Here is a 23,661-nt window from a genome sequence, read left to right as displayed (position 1 = left end):
TGAGGGCAGCTGGGCCTGAGCCATCTCGTCTCCGGAAAAGCTTCAAGGGCCCTGGTCCCTAATTGTGTTTGTTGTTGTTATTCCAAGAACCAGGCTTCTCTTCACTGGCCACCCATATGCCCTGGGAATGCCAGGCCTGGGTATTCTGTAGCTGGGAGGAGGGAGAGGGTCTGGGAACCCTCCTCCTGGGGTTAGATATACTAATCCCTGGTATTTCAGGGAGAGGAAAAAAAACTGTATAGAGGCAAGGAGAGAGCGAATAGGAAGGGAAAGAGGACCCCAAAAATGGTCCTACGCCCAATGTATTTGCATCATGGCACAAATAAAATAATTGCTGAGATTTTTGAGTATTTGCTATTGTCTTGTTTAAACCTCCCAATAGCCCATTTTACAGCATAGGAAAACCGAGGCTCAGAAGAACAACAATCTACCTGGTCAGGGAATCATCCAACTCCGGAGCTGCATCCTTAAACCCCCCCACCCCACCTCTTGGGCTGGGACTAAGCAGAGGGAAGTTGAGCCTCAGACTCTGTGACTCTGTGAAGAGATTTTTGCTCCCAAGCCTCAATTTTCACATCTGTAAAATGGGAGAAGGCAAGAATTGGACTAAAAATCTGCCACCCACCCCCTCCCCCAGTAAATGGTAAGGACATAGTAGTGACATGTACACCAGGATCCCCTTGGTTCCCCATCAGCCAGGCTTCATGCCAGACCCCATGAGTTCACGGCCCATTCCTTTAATGCAGTGGTTAAGAGCTGGGCGTCGGAGTCCCACAGATGTGGATGGCGATCCTGGTTCCCCGAGTCAGTTGCTCTTCCTCTTGGTGTCATTTCCTCACCTGTAAAATTGGGAGTACTGTACTTTCCTTGTGGGGGGATTAAATGGCACAAGGCACTCACAGCAGGCATTTGGTCAGTGTTAGGTGGCAGTGGCGGCACGGCATTGTCCAACTCCAGGGGGTGCCATATTTGTCATAGGCTGGGTACGCAGTGCCCTTTGGAGTTGAGCAGTGCACAGCCTGTTCAACCATACCCAGCAATTCCAGATGATGATTAGTGGTACAGTGGTGGTGGTTGTTGCTTCTTGTTATATTTACTTTTCGTGAAGTCCAAGGTCCCTGGGCCAAGAAGAAGGGAGAGCCCGGTTGTAAGAGACCCATTACTTCCTAAGGCAGCAGTGCCTTAGCTCAGGTTCTCAGCTGACACCCCTCTGCCTGAGAAGTGGGCCAGTTCACTCCCTGGCTGAATCAGTGAACTTAGACCCCAGCTTCAACATCTTGGGCTGAGGTGGCCTGTCCCTGCCTTGCCACTCGTCCCCCAGAGTCACTGTCGGGCACCCTTGGGAAGCCCAGCATCCCCTTCTGCCCCTTGGAGGGGGCCCAGCCCCTCTCCATAGCACCCACCCCTAATGCACCTAATGCAGCGTCTCTTCTGCCTCTGCAGGGCTCAACCCGTGGAGAGTCTTAGCAAGCAGCCACGAGGGCTAGATCCCAGGGATGAGAGTGTCCAGGGGAGGTAAGTGCTTCCCGAAGGTCCCCCAGAGACCCGACTCCTCCAGGGACATCCCCCGGCCTCCTGATTGGGCAGCCGAGCAAACTCCCCCAGGCAGCTCTCTCCTCTGTTAGAAATCCAGTGCCAGACAAAGCTGGATCCCAGCAGCGTGGAGAGGGCAGGCCTCTGCTCTTCCTCACCCCTTAGGAAAATGATTCTCCTGGTGATGGGAGAAGGCTGAGTCCCAGAGCAGGCAGGACTTACCCGGCATTAGTGAGCAGATTCAAGGCACGGCCAGAAACAGACCCTCTGCGTGCCACCTTCCAGCATCAGTGTTCTTGGTGTGCTTGCTTTGCCCGTCACACAAAAGCTCCCTGAACCTCATAATAGCTCCCTGAGAAAAGCTTCTTATCATCCCCCGTTTTTTGGAGGAGAAAACAGAAGCTCAGAGAGGCGAAGTCCCTTGTCCGGGTCTCCAGCTGGCAAGTGGCAAGGGCTGGATTTGAACCTGGGGCTGTAAGACTCCAAGTCTGAGGGTCTTACCACCATCCTCACTGCCAGGATTCCTGGACACCTCCCTCAACAGGGTCCAACAGGGTGAGGGGGATGGAGGGCCGGCCGGAGACCCTGGGCTGGGCCCTCTGGCCCATCCTGGAATGGGCGGAGTCTCTGATTCTGGGTGGTCAGGAAGCCACCTTCTACTTCGCAGGCTCCCAGCTGCTTTCCCTCTGCCAAGTGGCCCTGCCTTTGCTTCTCAAGCCATCCTCCGGGTCTGTGCAGTCTCCTCCTCACGACTGACTTGCCCGCTTTGAGCTGTTTTCTTCTGGCGACTGAGATGAGCCCTTTGCTGGGTGCTGTCCAAGGACAGTGAACAGCTCAGCCTCAGCCTCATCTGACCCAGGCCTGCCACTCCAGCCACGCCATCCATCTTGGGCAAGTTGCCTCTTCTCTCTGAGCTGCTTGCTGGCTAGGAGGCATCCCTACCCCAGAGGTGGTGGAGAGGATCCTGCTACGTGAGGCATGGAATAAGCTTTAGCAGAGGACGTGCTCAGTAAATGTAAAAACACACAACTCAGTGCTTTGTTTTGAAGTGCTGGAGCCAGATGAATGCTCAGTATTAAGCAAAACTCATGAGTTGATAACATTTTTAAAAATTCTGTCTATCCCTTCTTCCAGGCCTTTCCCCCTGGTATTTAGTATCCAAATCACTTCCAACCCCAAACAGAAGCTCGAAGAGTGCATAACACACACACACACACACACACACACACACACACACACACACACACACACACACACACACACACACACACACACACGGGCAGGCACACTCTGTCTATCCTTTTTGGAAACCACTTTCCCAAATTATCCCCTTTTCTCCCTTTCTCTGCATCCCCCATCGCCATCTGTTCCCAAAGCTTCAGTCTTTCACTCCCCACAAAGTGTCAGGAAGAAAGGGTGATTGTACTAATTCAAGCTAAAGTGTGATTGACAGTCCCCCAGGGTTTTGACACTGAAATAATAATCATTGGCAGAATTCTACTCTCAGGTCTAAGGGGAGAATTTCAGTGAGCATTTAAAGAAGCCGAGAGCTCCATAGAGGGATTTCTGAGGGACTTTATGTCCTGTCCAGCCTGCTTCCCCACTGAAAGTAGCCCTGGAATTAGATTTCCCCATGCCAGACATGAATCCAGTGTACACATGAACTGCCAGCAGTTTCAGCAGCATATGATAGGCTCAGGTTTCTGGGGAGCGGGTCCCCAGCTATTTTCTGATGCTCAGAGATGCCAGCAACCCCCGGATGAGACTCATCTTTGCTTTGTCAGTTGCTTCTAGAACCCTCACAGCAGCCTTTGAGGTCAGTGGACCCACCCGTCTTTGCAGCTGAGGAAACTGTGGCTTAGATGGAGGAAGTGACTCTCCCAAATACGCATGGCCAGGAAATGCCAGGGCCTCTTAGCAGTTTCGACCCCAGGCCCCGAGGCTGTGTGCTTCTTCAGCTTTGATGTTTATTTTCCACTTGCTATGGCCTGAGGGGCCCCAGGCAGCCCAGGCCCTTGTGGCTGGATTGGTCCAGCTGCCAACCGGGTCCTTTAGTGGTTTCAGCTGAACCTCCCATCCAAAGAAGAAAGCCGCCTCCCACTGCTTTCCCTCCAGACCCTGTCCTATTCGCCAAGCCACCTGAAGCCCCCCGTCATGCTGGGCTCTTTCCTGCCTGTGACTTTGCACTGGCTGTTCCCTTTGCCAGGAACTCCCTTCTCTCTCTTCTCTACCTGGCTGTTCACAACTTCCCTGTCCACTGCTCAGAACTCGGCACAAGGGCTGCCTCCTACAGGAAGCCTTCCCTCACCTACACAAGTCGAACCTGTCACCCCCTCCCTAGTGTGGGTCCACAGTATGAGTAGACTCGGGGGGCTGAGGCTGTGTCTCTTAACTCCATAGCCCAACTCCCGCACACAGTAGGAACTCATGAAATGTTGGGGTAGATGAATAACCAGTCAGTGATCATGGCTAATATTCTATCAAATGCTCCCTATGTGCTGGGCACACTCTTAAGTTCTTAAAGGGGGTCATTTAATGTTCATAATAGCCCTTTGAGGTGGACACTCTTAGACCCATTTTACAGGTGAGGCTCAGAGAAGTGGAGTCTGTTGCCCAAGCTCACACAGCCACACAGGAAATGGCAGAGCTGGGATTTGAACCCAGGTCTGTCTGACTCCTTGAATGCCCAGAGACCTCAAGCCCTCATTTGGATTCTAGAAAGAGGTGAGAGAGGAAACGAAGGTTCTGAAACACAGCGGGTGTGAGGCAGAGAAGGGCTGGGGGGTCGGAGGTGGGCTGTCTGTCCAGCATCTGGGTCTGCACCTTTTGCGTTGGGCTGAGGTTGCATAATCAAAGGGCTTTGAGGGTGAATTGGGGAGGAGGACAGATCTGACATTTGAGTGACTAGAGAAGGGGTGGCTGGGCTGGGTGGACCCCTACTCTTTGAAACCAGCCCCTACCTAAAGAATTGGCATTGAGGTCTCATCATCTTTATTAGTGACATTTGGGAAGGGTGAGGAGCTAGGCTCAGGGTCATAGTTCATGTCCTAAGTCATCCCCTCCCCCTGTTCGCACGTCACCCCCCCGGTCTGAGCATCCCCAAGTCTCCCCAGGACATGGGCAGGAGCCTCCTGACTGACCTCCCCGCCTCCATTCCCACCCCTGCGGGCCCTCTCCCCAGGGGCTGCCCTTAGAGTAAGTCCAGCTGCTTCCCCGTCCCCTGAGGACATGCCTGGCAGCTGCGCCCCATCTTCCCCTTCCCTCCCCTCCAGCCCCAGAAGCCTCCTCTCGGGGTCTTGAACACGCCAAACCCTCTCCCATCTTGGGGTTTTGCACCCTCCGTTCCCTCTGCCTGGAGCACCCTTCCCACACGTTTTCACACCGCCAGCTCCCTCTCCTCCAGGTCTCAGCTTGGACGTCACCTCCTCCAAGAAGTTCTCCTTAACCTCCCTCTTCCTTCCCCTTCTTGATTTCTCTCATGGTGTCCAGCTTATTTCTTTGCAAGCCGTTGTCACGGTCTGGCGGTAGCTTGTGTACCGTCCACATCCCCCACTCGGTTGTAAGCTCCTTGAGGCCAGAGACCTGGCTGTCTCGTCCACTGTCCTGTCTCCAGCCTCGAGCAGGTTTGCTTCTGAGTGAAGACTGAATGAACGGATGGCAATTCTGGATGAAGCGCAGACCAGGATATTTTGCACCTTCTGAAAAGCCTCTCCTGCAGAGGCAGACTGTGGTCACTCAGAGCAGACACAGAGCCGGCTGATGAGCCTGCTGGCCTGGGTCAAAATCATGGACCCTGGCTTGGCCGCTTTCCAGCTGGACAACTGTGAACAGTCCCTCTGTACCTTGGTTTCCTCCTCACTGTTCCATAATCATTTCCTAGCACTTCCTCTGTGCCAGGCCCTGCTCATTGGACCCAAGCACGTTCTGTAAATATTTGTTAAGCATCTACTAGGGGCCAGGCACCTGGCCTAGCACCAACGTGCTAGGAGCTGGGGAGACAGCCGTGAACAGAACAGGCAAAACCCATGTCTTTATCAAACGAGTGTGCTGCTGAAATCTGATGTTCTAGCGCTTTATTATTTTCACATTTTAAAGAATTTCACATAAATGTATTTCAAGAAAGTCCATTTTTGAAAGAATTATTACTTTTTCCATTTATCAGTTGGGGAAACTGAGGCATTGAGTGGTTAAGGAACTGGGCAAGATCTCACAGCTAGGAAGTAGCCAGGAGGGATTTGAACCCAGGCCATCGGGCCCTCTGAGGTACTAATAGCAGCTACGCTTAGGGTTGTTGGAGGGTCTCATGAGTTAGGATGGATGCAGTGCCCCGCAGCGTTCTGCTCTGAACGTCAGCACCCTCATAGTTTCCACTCTTGGGGTCTGGATGGTAAAGCGCCTGCAGCCCGCAGGCCTCCCTGACCACCCGTGTCCCTCTCTCTCCCCAGATGTGAGCCCAGCGGGGCTCCCGCCCACCTGTCGCTGAAGCGCGCCCCCTGCCCCAGGCCCAGCATGCGCCTGTCGGTGCGGAGGGCACTGCTGGCAGCCGGCTTCACCCTGGCCCTGGTGCTGGCGGTCCAGCTGGGGCAGCAGGTGCTGGAGTGCCGGGTGGCCCTGGGGGGCCCCCGGCGGGCCATGCGGCCGGAGCAGGAGGACCTGGTGATGGTGGGCACGGATCACGTGGAGTACCGCTACGGCAAGGCCATGCCGCTCATCTTCGTGGGGGGCGTGCCCCGGAGTGGCACCACACTCATGCGTGCGATGCTGGACGCCCACCCCGAGGTGCGCTGCGGGGAGGAGACCCGCATCATCCCCCGCGTGCTGGCCATGCGCCAGGCCTGGTCCAAGTCGGGCCGGGAGAAGCTGCGGCTGGACGAGGCGGGTGTGACAGACGAGGTGCTGGACGCCGCCATGCAGGCCTTCATCCTGGAGGTGATCGCCAAGCACGGAGAGCCGGCCCGCATCCTCTGCAACAAAGACCCCTTCACGCTCAAGTCCTCTGTCTACCTGTCGCGCCTGTTCCCCAACTCCAAGTTCCTGCTGATGGTGCGGGACGGCCGGGCCTCCGTGCACTCCATGATCACCCGCAAGGTCACCATTGCTGGCTTCGACCTCAGCAGCTACCGTGACTGCCTCGCCAAGTGGAACAAGGCCATTGAGGTGATGTACGCCCAGTGCATGGAGGTGGGCAAGGACAAGTGCCTGCCCGTGTACTACGAGCAGCTGGTGCTGCACCCCCGGCGCTCCCTCAAGCTCATCCTCGACTTCCTCGGCATCTCCTGGAGTGACGCTGTCCTGCACCATGAGGACCTCATCGGCAAGCCCGGCGGCGTCTCCCTGTCCAAGTGAGTGGAGCCCCCACCTTCCGCTCAGACCCCTGGTCCCGGAGTCAGAGACGCTCAGTGGGAAGGTCGGCTCTGCCCCTCCAAGCTTGGCCTTGGGCAAGTCACTGTGCCTCTCTGAGCCTCCTCTGTTGTACTGGAGAAGATCTGGGAAGAGAGTGGTTAAGAGCACAGCCTTGAACCAGATCTCCCACCTCATAGCTCTGTGGCATTGAATAAGTCACTGTACCTCTCTGAATTTCGGCTTTATTATCCAAAAAATGGGGCAGTCACTCCTCTCCAAACTGTGAATATGCTTTGTAGTGAGCTGTAGCAGGTAAAGGTTGAGAGTATAGTTTCTGGAACCAGGCTGTCTGGGTTTGAATCCCAGGTCTGCCACTTTTTAGCTGTGTGACCTTGAGCAAGTAATTCTCCCTCTCTGTGTTTTCATTTCCTCATCTGTAGCATAGGGATAGAATCAACCTATGTTCACGTGTGAACATCAAATGGGTGAATACACGTTAGGTGGTTTATTCCCGTTATCATCGTTTCAGTGTTAATCTTGCTTTTTATTGGAATACTCATCAGGCTCACCTTCACTCTCATTTATTGAGTGTCTGCTGTGTGGCCGGCACTGAGTGAAGCCACAAACAATCATTATTCCTTTAATCCCCACAGCCACCTAGAACATAGGAACTGCTCTTATCCCCATTTTACAGACAGAGAAACTGAGTCTCAGGAAAGTTCCTGGCCTAAGGCCACACAGCTAGCAAAGGGTGGTGCCAGGATTTGAACGCAGGTCTGTTGGACTCCAGTGCCCGCCTTCTCAAGCTCTCTGTGGCTGGGACCCATCCTCCCTCCCTTTCTGTCCCTTGCTGTCTGCCTTCCTCCTTTGAGGAGGCTGTCCCTTTCCTGAGACAGTGCAGCACCAGAGTGTGCCATCCCCATGTCTCCATCCTGGTCAGTTGCAAGCATCTTTAACAGCCCAGTAGAAGGGCAGTCCTTCCTGGGACAACGCCTCCCATTTCTTTCATGGCTGGACCCTCCCAGGCTCTGCCCCCAAGAGCTCCTGATCCCTGAGCAGAGCAGGGGGCTCTCAGCAGCTCCTGGCAATGAAGTGCCCATGGGCTGGGTACCCCCACCAGTTGGTGCTGGAGCTGGGATTTTTGTAAATCGTCATGACAAGACATCAGATGACCAAAGGAATACATCCTGATTGCAGGAAATTGGGAAAATACATAAAAGAAGAAGGAAAAACCACCCATAATCCCAACACCCAGATTTTGATTTGTGGCTTGCTGGTCCTTGATCAGGGTATATTGGTAAAACTGGAGTCCTGCTGGTCATGTTCCTGTGTAACCTTTTTTCACCTTGTATTTGGGACGCTTGCCCATGGCCCCCAGCACTCTGCAGTGACATCATTTTGAATGGCTGCATGATATTCCACTACACGATCACCATATTCTATTTAACATCTATTTTTGGACACTTTGACTCGTATCAAGCCTGGCTCCTATCCAAGTTCTGGGATGTATCTATGTGATTTCTGTCCTGTGAAGTCCTGGAGACACAAGGGTTGTGGCAGAGGCCAGGCACATGTTTGATCATGTCTGGTATGTTCACTGTAAACATCTTTGCAGCAAGCATTTTGTTATAAAAGATGAAATAACTGGTTGATTGACAGTTCTGGTTTCTTTACTCTAGGAAATGATAACATATCAGTTTCTGCAAATACTTCAGTGAGCACAGTTATCCCTCCCACCTGTCAAAACCAAAAGGGTACTGAGCTGTGGTTCCAGAGCATTATTGATGACTCTTTAGCTAATTTAGATACACTTACTTTCTCTCTCCTGCCATCTTTACCAGATTTATCACACAGTATTAGATATTGGAGGCCATGTTCATAGCAGCACTACTCACAATAGCCAAGACATGGAAGCAGCCTAAGTGTCCATCGACAGATGAATAGATAAAGAAGATGTGGTGTATATACAATAGAATAGTACTCAGCCATAAAAAAGAATGAAATAATGCCATTTGCAGCCACATGGATGGACCTAGAGATTATCATACTAAGTGAAGTAAGTCAGACAGAGAAAGGTAAATACCGTCTGATATCACTTATATGTGGAATCTAAAATATGACACAAATGAACTTAATTCATGAAAAAGAAAGAAACTCACAGATGTAGAAAACAAACTTATGATTACCAAAGGGGAAGGGTGTAGGGGAGGGATGGACTGGGAGTTTGGGATTAATAGATACACACTACTGTATATAAAATAGGTAAACAACAAGGACTACAGCATAGCACAGGTAACTATATTCAATATCCTGTAATAACCATAATGGAAAAGAATATGAAAAAGAATACATACACACACACACACACACACACACACACACGTATGTATAACTGAATCACTTTGCTGTATACCAGAAACTAACGCAACATTGTAAATCAACTATACTTCAATTTAAAAAAAAAAAGAGGCAAAAGAAGAATCAAGCTCCTCCTATCCCCTCAAAAAGCAGTGGTTACTTGATTCCTGATGTGTCTTGAAAACGGTGAAAATTCTAACAGAATCTGGCTTAGATGAGCTCACCAAAGGATTTGCAGAAACTATGTTATCATTTTCTCGTGTAATGTAGCTGTCAACCAGTGATTTTATCCTTTATGGCAGAATGGCCTTATGGCCAATTGTGGGGTGAAACTGCTTGCAGTGAAGATGTTTATGGTGAAAATACCTAGAACCGTATTTGTGATGTTTGACACACTGGCTAAAGTTGAGATTTAAATCCAGGTCTGCAGACTCCAGATCCGTGCCCTCCCGACCAGTCCACACCCTTTCCCCTCCCCAGTTCCCCTCACCGCCCCTTCCCATCTTCCTTTTGCTCTATCTGTTTGCTTCTGTTCTTCGTTCCCAAGTTATCGCTTAGCTGGGACGGAAGCATCTAGAAATAGGTCCTCGATCCTAGGAGTTCCCCACCCTCTATCCTATAAAGCCTCTGAACTATTATTGGTAAGATCGTCATGATTCACACAGCTTGGTAACCAACCCTGTTGTATAGGAGAGCAAGGAAGCACATATAAGATGATGACTGTTTCATCCTAACAGCAAAATGAAAACAACCTAAATCTCCATCTTTAGGGGAATGGAAAAAGAATGAGGTATTGAGAGAGTGGGGAAAAAAAGAACCCCGCCTACAAACCAGTACTATGTATAGTATATAATTTCTGTTTTTCAATCTGCAAGCAAAACCATAGATTTTCAGTGTGTATATGTGTGGGAGAGAGAGAGAAAGAGAGGGAGAGCTAACACTGAGACCTTAAAATGTACCAGATACTCTTTTATTATTAACTCGTTTACTCCCCAGAACAGCCCCGTGAGGTAAGTACTATTATGATTCCCATTTTACAGGTGAGGACACTGAGGCTCAGAGAGGTTCAGTCAGTCTCCCAAGGCCACACAGCCAGTGTTGGTAGAGCTGGCATCTGCACCCAGGCAGTCTGGCCCCTGAGTCTGCGCTTAGCCACTCTGTTTTTAAAAGTACAGAAAACAGATTGATAGGGTACGCTTCAGAATGCTACAGTCAGGTTCCTGTAGGGAGCTGAAGGACTTGGAGTGGTGATCCCAGGGGCTATTCGCCTTACCATTTGTGTCTTAGAATTACTTCTCAAGAACAAAATGTCCATCTTAGTCATATAAATAAAAAGTAATTTTAAAAAAGTCAGAGAGGTCAAGGAAGCAGAATTTCAACACCACTGAAGTGGTGTGCACTGTCTAGCCCTTTCTCCCAGCTTCCCACCACGTGCTTTTATCCCCATTGTACAGAGCAGGTATGTTGAGGCCGTGTGACTTGCCCACATTCTTATACTTGATAAGAGCTGGGTGGGCCCTGGGGACCAGTCCCCCCAACCTTTCCTGCTGCCCCAGAGTCCCTGAGCAGGGAGCCCGCCTGAGCACCACCTGGGTCTGCCTGTGCCCCATCCAGCCCGTCCTCTCTCCCCAGGATCGAGCGATCCACAGACCAGGTCATCAAGCCCGTGAACCTGGAAGCTCTCTCCAAGTGGACTGGCCACATCCCTGGGGATGTGTTGAGGGACATGGCCCAGATCGCCCCCATGCTGGCTCGGCTTGGCTATGACCCCTATGCAAACCCGCCCAACTACGGCAACCCCGATCCCATCGTCATCAACAACACACACCGGGTGAGTGCACATGCACACAGGGAGATGCGTGCTCAGGCTGCAGTGGGGGTGGAGGCTCCAGCTACCCCAGAAAACACTTAGTTTCTTGATTCCTATGCAGCTGGTTTGTTTCTGTCTCAGGGACACGGTGATTCGTACGGCTGCTTGTATTTCCATTTTTGCTTGGGCCACAAGGAAGCTCGAAACCAACTGGTAGCCTGCCTCTCACACTGTTAGCATCTCATGGCAGGCCCATTTGTGCACTAATTCCATTTGATTTACCCTTTTCCCCCTGCTTCCCTGGCTGTTTGTTTGTTTGTAAAGCACTTCAAGTCTCTGTTGAGACTGGGTGTGAATAAATCAACGATTGGTCCCTTTATTGCCCCCGTAAGGTTTAATTTTTAATTTTATTTATTTATTTTTGGCCCTGCCTCGAGGCTTGTGGGATCTTAGTTCCCCCACCAGGGATCGAAACCATGCCCCCTGCAGTGGAAGCACAGAGTCTTAACCACTGGACCACCAGGGAAGTCCCTGCCCCCATAAGGTTTAATGTTTACTTCTCAGACAAATGTTAAGTTTAGGGTGGTTTAAATTACTTTTTAAGTTCTCCTTGGGCTTCCCTGGTGGCGCAGTGGTTGAGAGTCCGCCTGCCGATGCAGGGGACACGGGTTCGTGCCCCGGTCCTGGAAGATCCCACATGCCGCAGAGCGGCTGGGCCCGTGAGCCATGGCCGCTGAGCCTGCGCATCCGGAGCCTGTGCTCCGCAACGGGAGAGGCCACAACGGTGAGAGGCCCGCGTACGGCAAAAAAAAAAAAAAAAAGTTCTCCTTAGTGTAGGTGGCCAAGGGGAAATGACTTTGAGAAGATGTTTTTGGAGCATAAAAGTAGGCTAATCCTGGGTGGAACAGTTAACAAGTCAATATTATTTACATGTCACTGTCACAGCTTCTCCTTTACTCTGGTTGCTGTGTTCTGACTTCCTCAGAGACGCTAAGTTAATGAAAATATCTGAAAATGGGACCCAGGCCTGAGGAAGAGCCCTCCTACCCCTTATGTCATTGAGACCCAGAGTTTTAATTTAAGCTGAGTTTGGCATTTCTTTTTTTCTTTTTTCTTTTTTTAAATTAATTCTAAAGTCCTCTGATTCTACTTTCAGAGAACTACTTTGTGTTTGGTCTGTTGAACTGGAGAAGAAAGGGCATGCATCTTAAATTTATTTATTTAATTTATTTATTTTTGGCTGCATTGGGTCTTCATTGCTGCGCGCGGGCTTTCTCTAGTTGCAGTGAGCAGGGGATACTCTTCTTCCTGTGCACGGGCTTCTCATTGTGGTGGCTTCTCTTGTTGCGGAGCACGGGCTGTAGGCTCACGGGCTTCAGTAGTTGTGGCTCACGGGCTCTAGAGCACAGGCTCAGTAGTTGTTGCGCACAGGCTTGGTTGCTCCACGGCATGTGGGATCTTCCTGGACCAGGGCTCGAACCCGTGTCCCCTGCATTGGCAGGCGGATTCTTTACCACTGCGCCACCAGGGAAGCCCGAATTTGGCATTTCTGAGCACATGCTGATTTTAGAAAGTAAACAGTTCTTTTTTTCCTTTCTCTTTTTTAAAATTGCCTTATAACTGACTTTATATTATTGTAGTTTCAGGTGTACAACAGAACGATTTGATATTTGTGCACATGGCAAAACGATCACTACAATTTGAGTCTAGTTACCCACTGTCTGTCACTGTACAAATTTACAGCATATGCAGTACAATATTACCGACTATAATCACCGTGCTGTACAGTACATCCCTGTGGCTTATTTTATATTATCTTGTCCCCCCTTCACCCATTTCACCTCCTCACTCCCAACCCAACAGTTCTTGTATTGAATCAGAAAGGGAGAGAGGCATTACTCTTTATTCTCCTTTAATTCTTCAGTGGACTCAAGGAGAAAGACTCCATTTGATGCCAACAAGTCCTTAACACGTGCAAGCTTGCTTTCTCTCTCTCTCTCTCTCTCTCTCTCTCTCTCTCTCTCTCTCTTTCTTTTTCTATTTTTTGGCCACGCCATGTGGGATCTTAGTTCCCTGATCAGGGCTCGAGCCCGTGTCCCCTGCATTGGAAGTGGAGTCTTAACCACTGGACCACCAGGGAATTCCTGCAAGCTTTCTTTTTAACGGAGAGAATTTACTAACACTGAGCGTAGGCGGCTCTGCCCTTGTCCTTGAAATGCAGGCCCATCTATAGGTCTCATTACTTCCTCTTCCCCGACATCAGTTGATTTTGTAAACATCTACTTGTGGAAATACTCAGGGATCCAAGGTAGATACCCAGAGTGCATGGAGAGCGTGGGTGTTGGCAACCTGGATGTGGCTTATTTTTATGATTTTTATTATTTTTGTTTTAAATATTATTAATTTTAATGTTTACTATTTAATAATAGTTATTATTCTTTAAACTGTACTTAGGTGCTTTATATACTTTCCTGTATATATGCTATATTTCATAATAAAAAATTCATTAACGGGATTAGGGACTTCCCTGATGGCACAGTGGTTAAGAATCCACCTGCCAATGCAGGGGACACAGGTTTGAGCCCTGGTCCAGGAAGATCCCACATGCCGTGGAGCAACTAAGCCCATGCACCACAACTACTGAGCCTGTGCTCTAGAGCCCGTGCGCCACAACTACTGAAGCCTGTGTGCCTAGAGCATGTGCTCCACGACAAGAGAAGCCACCGCAATGAGAAGCCTGCACACTGGAACGAAGAGAAGCCCCCCGCTCACCACAACTAGAGAAAGTCTGTGCGCAGCAATGAAGACCCAACACAGCCAAAAATAAATAAATTTAAAAAAAATTTTTTTAATTCATTAACGGGATTAAAAAGAAGCAGCAGCAACTGGTGATGACCTTGAAATCCAGCCCCCAAATGCTTCTCAGAAGGGGTGGCTGGGACAGGATGAGGGCATCAGAGAAAGCTGGCCTCTCCTTACCTGCTTTTTTAGCCTGGGGCCCAGCAGCAGCTCCTCTGAAGTCCCTCTAAAAGGCAGAGGCCCCTGGCAGGTCCTAGACTATGGGTCAGAAGCTCCCAGAGTAAGGCCTGACCTTGGGTGTTGTATAAAAAAAATTCTGATGAGCAGTGATGGGTAAGAACAGCTCTTTGGAGCTCTGTTGTTTATTTAAAACAGATGATGTCTCTGGGTTTCTTCCAAAGAGGTTTACTCCCCAAAGAAAAACTCTGTTTTCTACTAACTTATTTAATGACACAAGTGTTAAGAGAACCACAATTCCCTGATTCACTTACTCTCATCCCTAACTGAATTTTTGTGACAAATACACTTGTACTACTGAGAAGAAATATTTTGACACTTCATCTATCTATGCAAGTAGAGAATTGATAGGGTCACTTTCAAAAATGATTTTTTGTATTTCAAGTTTCTGGCTTAAATATCCAACGGTGCAGATTTTTACGTTTGTAAGAACTCAGTTTGGCTTAAAAAAAGCCAAAAACTTGCTCGAGTTTTGTGACCCTGTGTACTTTTAAAATAAAATCAAGAAAGCAAAAAAAGGAAAAACAAAAACAAAAGAGCTTTACTCCTTGGGGGTTCCACAAGTTTTAACAAGTGCCAGGCACCTTGTTTAGTCTTTACAGTGATTTTGCTGTAACTACAAAGATAAGTCCCCTCGTTGAAAGGCACAAGGGTGTGCGTGTGTGTGCGTGTGTGTGTGTGTGTGTGTACTGAAGGCACAGAATGTTCCTGTACTGGATCCTGGGCAGTACACTCAGTTCTGAAAGGATCCCAGTGCTAATGAAACTGTCTGTACCTGTGCTGTTCATTACAGCCACTAGGCTTGTGTGGCCCCTGAAATGTGACCAGTGAAATGTGATGAGTCCAAATTGAAAGGTGCCATGTAAGTGTGAAACACACACTGGATTTTGAGGTCCTCGTACCCCCAAAAAGCATGTAAAACTTCTCCTTAATCATTTTTATATTGATTACATAGGGAAGGAAAACTTTTCCCTTTTTCCCTTCTAGGTTCTTTGGCTGGTCTGATAATGAAATTGACATAAGACAGATTAATAGGAGAGAAAACAAATTTAATATCGTACATACAGGAGCTCATAAAAATAGGAGATTCATAAGAAGGGGCCAAAGCAGGCATCTTTCATACCTTTTAGACGAAGAAAGAATACATTTGTGAAGTACTGATAAGACAAAGACATTTGGGCTTAGGGTAGTAAATTACTGAAGAAGTAACAAGGTTTGTGTACACAGCCCTCTTGGCCCTGATTTCTCCATCTCTGGAAGGATGTCTGTCTACCTCCTGTTGCGGGGAGGGTACCTTTCACCTGGGAGATTTATTCCCTGCTCTCAAGGGCACCAAGGAGGGTCAGAGTGTCCTTCTGGCACCGGCTGTTTCTTAAATAACTTTAATTCAAAATAATGAATATGCCAAAGTGGTAGATTTGGGGGCGACCTGCCCTGAACCCCATCAGTTACATGTTGAAGTATTAATATTTTAGCTATATCAGGTTAAATAAAAAATACCACTAGAGGGAATTCCCTGTAGGTCCAGTGGTTAGGACTCCACGCTCTCACTGCTGAGGGTCCAGGTTCAATCCCTGGTTGGGGAACTAAGATCCCACAAGCTGCGCGGTGTGGCCCCCAAAAAAAAAAACCCACTAGAATTAATTTCACCTGTTTCACTTTTTTTTTTAATGTGGCTACTAGAAAATTTTAAATTACAGACTAGGTTCACATTATATTCTATTGGACAGTGCTGGTCTATCCAGTGCCTTGTATTTCGAGAGATAGTGGAAAGGCCTGGAATTTTCTGGTTCCCACCTCAGGGCCTTTGTCCTCCCTGTGCCCTCTGGCTGGAATGCTTCTTCAGAGCTTAGCCTGGCAGGATTGCCTTGTCACTCAGGTCTCAGCACAAAGGCCATGCGTTCCAAGGGGCCCTTTCTGACCACGCCTTCAGAAGAAGCCCCCTGGGCACTCCTAATCACATACTTCCCTTGTAGTACTTTCCATGGTTTGATATGTTCTTGTTTAATTGTGTTTGTTGTCACTTGTGGATTGTCTGGCCCTCCCCGCTCCAGAATGGAAGCTCCAGGAGGATGGGACTTCTAATTGTCTGGGCAATGTTGTAATGGCCCCCAACCCCCTCCCCACCCCCGAGCTTAGAATAATGCCTGGAATAAGAGGAGCTCATTAATACATGTTTGTTGGATGGATGCATGGATGAGCAGGTGGATAAGTGGATGGGTGGGTTGGGTGGATAGATGGATGGATGGGTGTGTAGATGGGTGGGTAAGTGGATGGGAGGGTAGATGGGGGGCGTGGATGGGAGGGTGGATGGGGGGGTGTGGGTGGATGGAGAGGTAGATGGATGGGAGGGTGGATGGGTGGGTACCCAGATGGATGGGTGGGTGTGCAAGTGATGGACTTAATTTTATTTTTTGATCATTTCTACAATAGCGATAATTTTTTCTTTCCTAGGTCTTGAAAGGGGACTATAAAACACCAGCCAATCTGAAAGGCTATCTTCAGGTCAGAAACCCCAGGAGGATTTCTGCGGCACCACTAGCTTCCTCTGTGCCCTTGAACACTTCACTTCTCTCATATGGTTGATGGTTTGCCCATCAGAAAATTGGATGGGGGTGGGATTCCAGTCAGAGGCTCTCAAGTGTCTGATCCACCTGGGGCGACATCTCAGTAGCCCTTCAGCCTGAGCCCCTTCCTTGTCCCCTGGCTTGAAAGCAGTTGGAGGAACTTAGTGGGGACTTTCTGTCAAACTTTCTGCCTCTCGCCTTAAATTCAGCTTCATTTAAAGTGGCAGTTCCTGGACTTCCCTGGCGGTCCAGTGGTTAAGATTCCGTGTTTTCACTGCAGGGGGCGTGGGTTTGATCCCTGGTCAGGGAAGTTCCGCGTGCCGCACCGTGTGGACAAAAAAAAAAGTATAAAGTGGCAGTTCCCAGCCCAGCACAAAAATTTCATCAGTCTACCAAAAAATGAGGGTCATGTGATGCAGGTATGTGTGCAAATGTAGATATAATACAGTCCTGTGTCCCCACACGCATCCCCACAGGCTGGCCTCCCATGCCTCCTGGGCGTGTCCATGGAGGCTGTCCCTGAATCCTGTCAAGAAGAACCGCTCCCAGGACTGACAGTTGCAGCATCCTCCTTTTGGCGCAGCACAGGCTCCGGACGCGCAGGCTCAGCGGCCATGGCTCACGGGCCCGGCCGCTCCACGGCATGTGGGATCTTCCCGGACCAGGGCACGAACCCGTGTCCCTTGCATCGGCAGGCAGACTCTCAACCACTGCGCCACCAGGGAAGCTGGAAAGTGCTCCTTTTTAAATGAAGGGTGGTGATGCTACAATCAGTAGTTTCAGTTTGTGTGTGTGTTTTATTTAACTTGGCCAGGAAAGGGTGGGGTCACCCTATGCTAATCCCCAGTTTAATCATCAAACTCACAGACTCTCATGGGTCGGGCAGTGAGATTTTGGTCCTTTGGGGATGAGTCCACACTCCCTCTGTGGGAATCAGAAACCCTTCTCTTGCCACTGTGAAAAAATATTGCCAGAATTAATCAGCACTAATTTGTTATTTGTTTTAACCCAAAGAGGATGTAACAAGAACAACAAACAGAAGTGGGGTAAAGGGGAATTAGCCACCATCTGAAACCCTTTTCATTTTTACATAGTCTTTTTTTTGCCCACCTGGATATCCATTTTTGTGTTCCTTGCAGTTCCATTGTATGAGGTCCTTTGTTTTACTTTCTTACTGTTTTTCCATCTTGGGGGTCTCACTGGCCATTTCGGATGGCTACATAGTTTTCTCTGGAATGCATTATGTTCCACCAATTACTTAACTGTTGCCCTATGTAATTTTTGCAATATTTTGCAATATTTCAAATGATGTCATGCACCTGTCATCCTGATTTTGCCTCTCTTCTGTGGGGCGAGGGCTGGGGGGGCCTCAGTGGAATTGTTCCCTTCGAATACAATTGTTTTTATACAAATTTATTTATTTATTTTTGGTTGCATTGGGTTTTCATTGCTGCGCGTGGGCTTTCTCTAGTTGCGGCGCACGGGCTTCCCATTGCGTTGGCTTCTCTTGTTGCAGAGCACAGGCTCTAGGCTCACAGGCTTCAGTAGTTGTGGCACTCGGGCTCCGTAGTTGTGGCTCACGGGCTCTAGAGCGCAGGCTCAGTAGTTGTGGCACACGGGCTTAGTTGCTTCGTGGCATGTGGGATCCTCCCGGACCAGGGCTCAAACCGGTGTCTCCTGCATTAGCAGGAGGATTCTTAACCACTGCACCATCAGGGAAGTCCCCAGATACATTTTTAAGTAGTGGAATCAGAGGGTGGGAGGGTCTTTTTTTTTTTGGCCGTGCGGCATGTGGGATCTTAGTTCCTCAACCAGGGATCATACCCATGCCCCTTGCAGTGGAATCGTGGATTCTTAACCACTGGACCGCCAGGGAATTCCCCATGGGAGGGTCTTTTTTGAGACTCTTGAACTACAAGGTTAAAATTGCTTTACAGAACAGTTGGACCAGTTTACACTCTCCTGCACTGTGTGGCGTATTCAAGCTGGCCTGGGACTGTTTTTTGCTCTCTTAGGAGCAAAATGTAGAGGAATGGCATATGCTCTGTCATCGTGAGCAGTCCCACCCTCTGGAGAGCTGCCCCACAAATTACGTCAAACCCCTACTTTCTGCCCTTTTCTCCTCCACTGTCCCCCACTGTGCACATGATCTCCTGCAGGATATTGCAAAACTTGGAAACAATCTTAGGGCAACAGTTGAGTAATGGTGGTGTGTACATTGTATAGAGTACTATGTAGCCATCCAAAATGGTAATCGTGAAACCCCAAAAATAGGAAGATAGGAAGCAAGCAAAACAAAGCTGCTCACACATTAGAATGGCAACTCATGCAAAAATGTATACTCAGGGCTTCCCTGGTGGCGCAGTGGTTGAGAGTCCGCCTGCCGATGCAGGGGACACGGGTTCGTGTCCCGGTCAGGGAAGATCCCACGTGCCGCAGAGCGGCTGGGCCTGCGCGTCCGGAGCCTGTGCTCCGCAACGGGAGAGGCCACAGCAGTGAGAGGCCCGCGTACCGCAAAAAAAAAAAAAAAAAAAAAAAGTATACTCAATCCCTAAACTCCAAACGCCCTCTCCTTTCCAGGGCTTTGCTATTCCCTCTGCCGGGAATGCTTTTCTACCCACATCCGTGCACGGCCGGCTTCGTTTTCATCTTTTAGCTCTTTGCTTATGGGGTGTTTTCCAACACCAACAACTAATTCTCTGATTTTCTGGACACCAACTAGGTGTTGCATAATTCAGTTCAATTCTGACACTGATTTCCGGAGATAGCCTCTGACCCCACAGGTTAAGGGCCCAGTCCCACAAAACTGCCCCCACTTCAGATGCCCAGGCTACCTACCTTTCTGCCCAGCCAACTACACATTTGCAGGGTCCCCATGCCCCCCCCACACACTCAGGTTTGGTAATTCACTAGAAGAACACACAGGACTCAGGAAAACACTTTACTTCCTAGATCACCAGTTTATCATAAAGGCTGTAACTCAGGAACAGCCCAGTGGATGTGTAGGGCGAGGTATGGGGGGAGGGGCGTGGAGCTCCCATGCCCTCTCTGGGTGTACCACCCTCCCGGCACCTCTCTGTGTTTGCCCACCCCGACTCCCTGACCCTGTCATGTATGGATTTTTATGGAGGCTTCATTAAGTAGGCATGGTTGATTAAATCATTGGCTGTTGGTTATTAATCTCCAGCCTCCTCCCTTCCCCAGAGGTTGGGGTGGAGGGCGCTGAAATTTCCAACCCTTTAATCATGCGTTGGCCTTTTTGGTAACCAAGCCGCCATCCTGAAGCTAGGGGCCCCCAGCCACCAGTCATCTCATTTGCATACAAAAGATGCTTTTTATCAGTAGGGAGGTTCCAAGGGTTCTAAGAGCTTGGTGCCAGGAACCCAAGGCAAAGATCACATGTAGGTTTTTCATTACACTCCACCTTAAATGTCATCCCCCTGTAGTGGCCTCTCCGAACCACTTTATCTGAAGGAGCCCCAACACCAGTCACTCATATCAGCCCACTGTATTGCCTGGACTTGATAGTATCTTACGGATGTGTTTGTTGAGCAGGCTCTCCCCACTAGAATGTGAGTTGGGTGGGGATAGGATGGGGGGTCTATTGTGTTCACAGTAGCCCCAGCACCCGGCACACAGTAGGTGTGCGGTAACTACTCGGTGAGAGAGTGTGCCCAATTCAGTGATGCTGAGAGCTGAACCTCAGGGCAGTGAGGCCCTGGTACCACCACTTGGCTGTGACCCTTCCTCTGTGTGTTGTCTTCCTCCAGGTGAACCAGAATAGCACCTCTTCCCACCTAGGAAGCTCATGATTTCCAGGTAGGCCTGCGAACGTTGCCGGGATCTTCCGACACTTCTGAGCCCAGGAGTCACTTTTCTGAAAAGCTTGTCCTTCCTGAGCCTCCCTGGGGAGGAGTGGCCACCAAGGTGGGCTGACCCAGCCCCATCAGGAGGTTTCCCTGGCCCCAGCCTGGGGAGCTATTTATAGAATCAAGGCGTAGTCTCCTAGCTCTGGATCAGGGGTGTGGGCAGGGATCAGTGCTGAACCAACCAGAAAAAGGTTTATCTGGCATTGGGGAGGGGGTACAGAGGACAGGTGTGATGGGGGGATTCTAGAACCATTTTGCACAGAATGCTGTCTGCCAACCCAGCTTCTATAAACAGCATCAGGTTGGCTCAAAGCAATTAATGTTGTAATAATAGTCACAAGCAGTTCTGGTCTAAGAATAACCCCTACTGCACTGAGCTGAGTGCTCTTCCTGTGTTACTCCTTTAACCCTCAGCATCCCTGGGAGGCAGGTGATGTGACTGTCCCATTTTATGGAGGAGAAAACCAAAGCCCGGAGAAGGGCGTTGACTTGCCTAAGGCCACAGAGCCACCAAAAGTCATCTCCCCCAGAGTTTGCTTTTAACAAACGATTTTAAGTGCCTATTTATCCATCCATGTTTTGCCAAGGGGCAGGGAAACAGGTTCTGAACTTGGGAAGTCAAAGATTTAAGAACTCACTCGAGGTTCAACTCCTGTTGGCCTCTGTTTTCCCCATCTGGAGAATGGGGATTCATCACTGTCCACCTCCAAGGGTGGTCGTGAGATGAAGTGAGCTGGCCTGGGTGGGAGCGCTGGGACCTTGTGGCGGATGTGGGCACTGGAGTTAAGGCTCCAGCGAGTGAGCTCACTTCCTTATGCTCCCCAGCCTCTCTGATCAGGCTCAGGGAAACCTGGGGGAGTCAGAGAGGCCAGGACCAACTTGCCTGGGTATTTGGCCTATTCTTTTAAACTGTAAAAGAGCTTCTAGCCTCGAGTCAATTTTTAGTTTCCTTATCTTATTTTTAAATAATCAGCATATTTTTTAGTTTTTCTTGAAATCCACTTTGCACCAGCCCACAAGGCTGGAGACACGAAGTCACCCTGACTATCAGTATTCCCATCTCGAGTTGTGCTAAGATCCAGGACTTCCGTTTAATTCCTAAGAAGTCTCACATTGAAAGCAGTCTTTTTCCAAGTTTTTCCCCAACTCGATTTCCCTCTCTCTCTTTCTGCAGGTTCATTAGTAGAATCCTGAACCTTCTCGTTGACGAAAGCCAGATCTATTTCTCGCATTACTCTTTAGATGAGGTCCCAGAGACAGGGTACTTTAGCTAATCATTGCCATCTGCTCTTCATAAATCAGAAAAGTGATATCTTTGAGGTCAAGTGGCGACAGGTTGAGATGTGGGTAAGGACCCAAGAAACATTTTTAAAGGTAAATTCTCTCCAGCCATCTGGATGCTATAGAAAATCTCACGTGCTTACATGAATGCATGAAGACCATCTGTCCTGCAATCACACATATAAATATACAAGATCTGTTTCAGAATTGCGACTCTGGGCCTAACACCTGTTTTCTCCTCTTTCAGATCTTTGCAAATGGCTTCGTTGCCAGAAGAGAAGAAACTTTGCATTTGAGTGGAAATCGGACCTCTAATCCAAGCATATTGCTTGCTATTAATCTCCAAAACAGGACTGCTCACAGAGGAATGTATTTGCATATGTTTGCAAAAGCTGAATCATTGAAAACTTAACCTTGAAACACTCTATCTTAGGGTAGTCTGGGGTAGAGAACCAAGAGTGTGGAGGTAGTCCGGCTTTTGAAACTTAGGTGTTTTATATTTTTCCCCTCGAGAAGTTTTTTTTAAGAAATGGATTTGCCATCCTCCTTAATTTGCAGGACTGCCTTGGTGGCTTTGTTTGCTGGGACAAGGCCCATCACCCGTGCCTCTCCTGTGGACCCTTACTTTTGAATTCAAAGAATCTATTTAAGAATTTAATATATGAGGCTTTCTTTGATTCCTCCTCGGTTCTACTCACAGAGAAAAAAATATATATATATTATTTGAATAAACTAAACAGGGACTCATTTGTCTGTGCCTTACTTTACAGAGTGAATAGATTTTTTTCTTCCATGTTGAGTTTTGTCAGGTGGATTGATGATGAACAAAGGCTGGAGAATAGGTCCACGCAAGGGCACAGCTGAACTCCTGTGTCAGGGAGCCCCAAGGCCACCCTTGGGTTTGGCAATTTGCTACAAGGACTCACGGAACTCAGAAAACCTGGTGGACTCACAGTTACGGTTTATTACAGCGAAAGGTTACGGATTAAAATCAGCAAGGGAAAGAGGCGCATAGGGCAGAGTCCAGGAGAGCCCAGGCATGAGCTCCCAGATGTCCTCTCCCACTGGAGTCTCGCAGACACGCTTGATTCTCCCACCAACAATGTGTGACAACATGTGTGAAGTATTGCCAGCCAGGAAGGCTCACCTGAGCCTTAGCGTCCAGCGTTTTTTACTTGGCATCAGTCACAAGGGTATGCAGCAACTGACTGTCGTTACTTGGTCTCCAGCCCTTCCAGAGGTCACATGATACAGTGTGATCCAAGACCCCCCGTAAATCACTTTGTTAACATAGACTCTATGGCCTGTTGTGGTCCAGGGTCCTAGGTATTCAAAGGCACTCCTTCTAGTGAGAACATCCCAAGGGCTCAGAGGGGAGCTCCCCGGAGCTGGTTCTTTCTTTGTCACGTGCAGGGTTTGTTGGAACTCTCCAAGCCTGCTGAGTTCATCCTTGGCTGCTCAAATGCTTAGGGATCAACCAGGCCCAGAACAGTTTGTTATCTTTTAAGGGTTAAATGTTTTACCCACACTGCCTTGCCTTAGCTCTCATGACAGTAGTGAGGCTTTGGGAAGGTAGTGACTCACAGTGGCGTGAGGTATGGATTTTGGAGTCAAGCCAAAGTACCAGCTGTGTGGTTTGCCCCCCTGTTTCTTCATCTGTAAAATGAGGAAGGTAGAACTTCCTGGGTTTATTGGGAGGGGCCGATGGGTGACGTGGGCAGTGGTGCCTGGTGTGTGAAGAGCCTGCAGTGTGAGGCAGCTCTTGCCTCTCCTTGTCTTGAGACAGAGGTGGGATGGGTAGTTGATGGAGTCACGGACACAGGGAGCTCATGATCACCCCTCAAGTGTTAGCAGAAGACATCCG

General features: G+C 49.1%; 1 protein-coding gene across 1 annotated transcript; it reads left to right on the top strand.

Annotated features, from left to right (window-relative positions):
• Positions 1 to 1,464: 1,464 nt before the first annotated feature.
• TPST2 (tyrosylprotein sulfotransferase 2) lies at positions 1,465 to 22,538 on the top strand. The gene is made up of 6 exons (XM_079717859.1): positions 1,465 to 1,515; positions 5,979 to 6,875; positions 10,867 to 11,065; positions 16,535 to 16,585; positions 20,418 to 20,466; positions 22,045 to 22,538. Exons 2-5 carry the CDS (start codon positions 6,043 to 6,045, stop codon positions 20,457 to 20,459), a joined length of 1,125 nt encoding a protein of 374 aa, XP_079573985.1. The 5' UTR covers positions 1,465 to 1,515; positions 5,979 to 6,042; the 3' UTR covers positions 20,460 to 20,466; positions 22,045 to 22,538.
• Positions 22,539 to 23,661: the final 1,123 nt, after the last annotated feature.

This window comes from Hyperoodon ampullatus (assembly GCF_949752795.1).
Source record: "Hyperoodon ampullatus genome assembly, chromosome: 13".
Taxonomy (NCBI): Eukaryota; Metazoa; Chordata; class Mammalia; order Artiodactyla; family Ziphiidae; genus Hyperoodon; species Hyperoodon ampullatus.
This window is presented reverse-complemented; position numbering and strand designations above follow the sequence as displayed.

Bases quoted from the DNA above. Each gene is read 5' to 3' on its own strand.
- TPST2 (XM_079717859.1), top strand. From the start codon at position 6,043: ATGCGCCTGTCGGTGCGGAGGGCACTGCTGGCAGCCGGCTTCACCCTG. The intron at 6,876-10,866 runs GTGAGTGGAGCC...CTCTCTCCCCAG, and splicing joins GGCGGCGTCTCCCTGTCCAA to GATCGAGCGATCCACAGACC. The intron at 11,066-16,534 runs GTGAGTGCACAT...TTTCTTTCCTAG, and splicing joins TCATCAACAACACACACCGG to GTCTTGAAAGGGGACTATAA.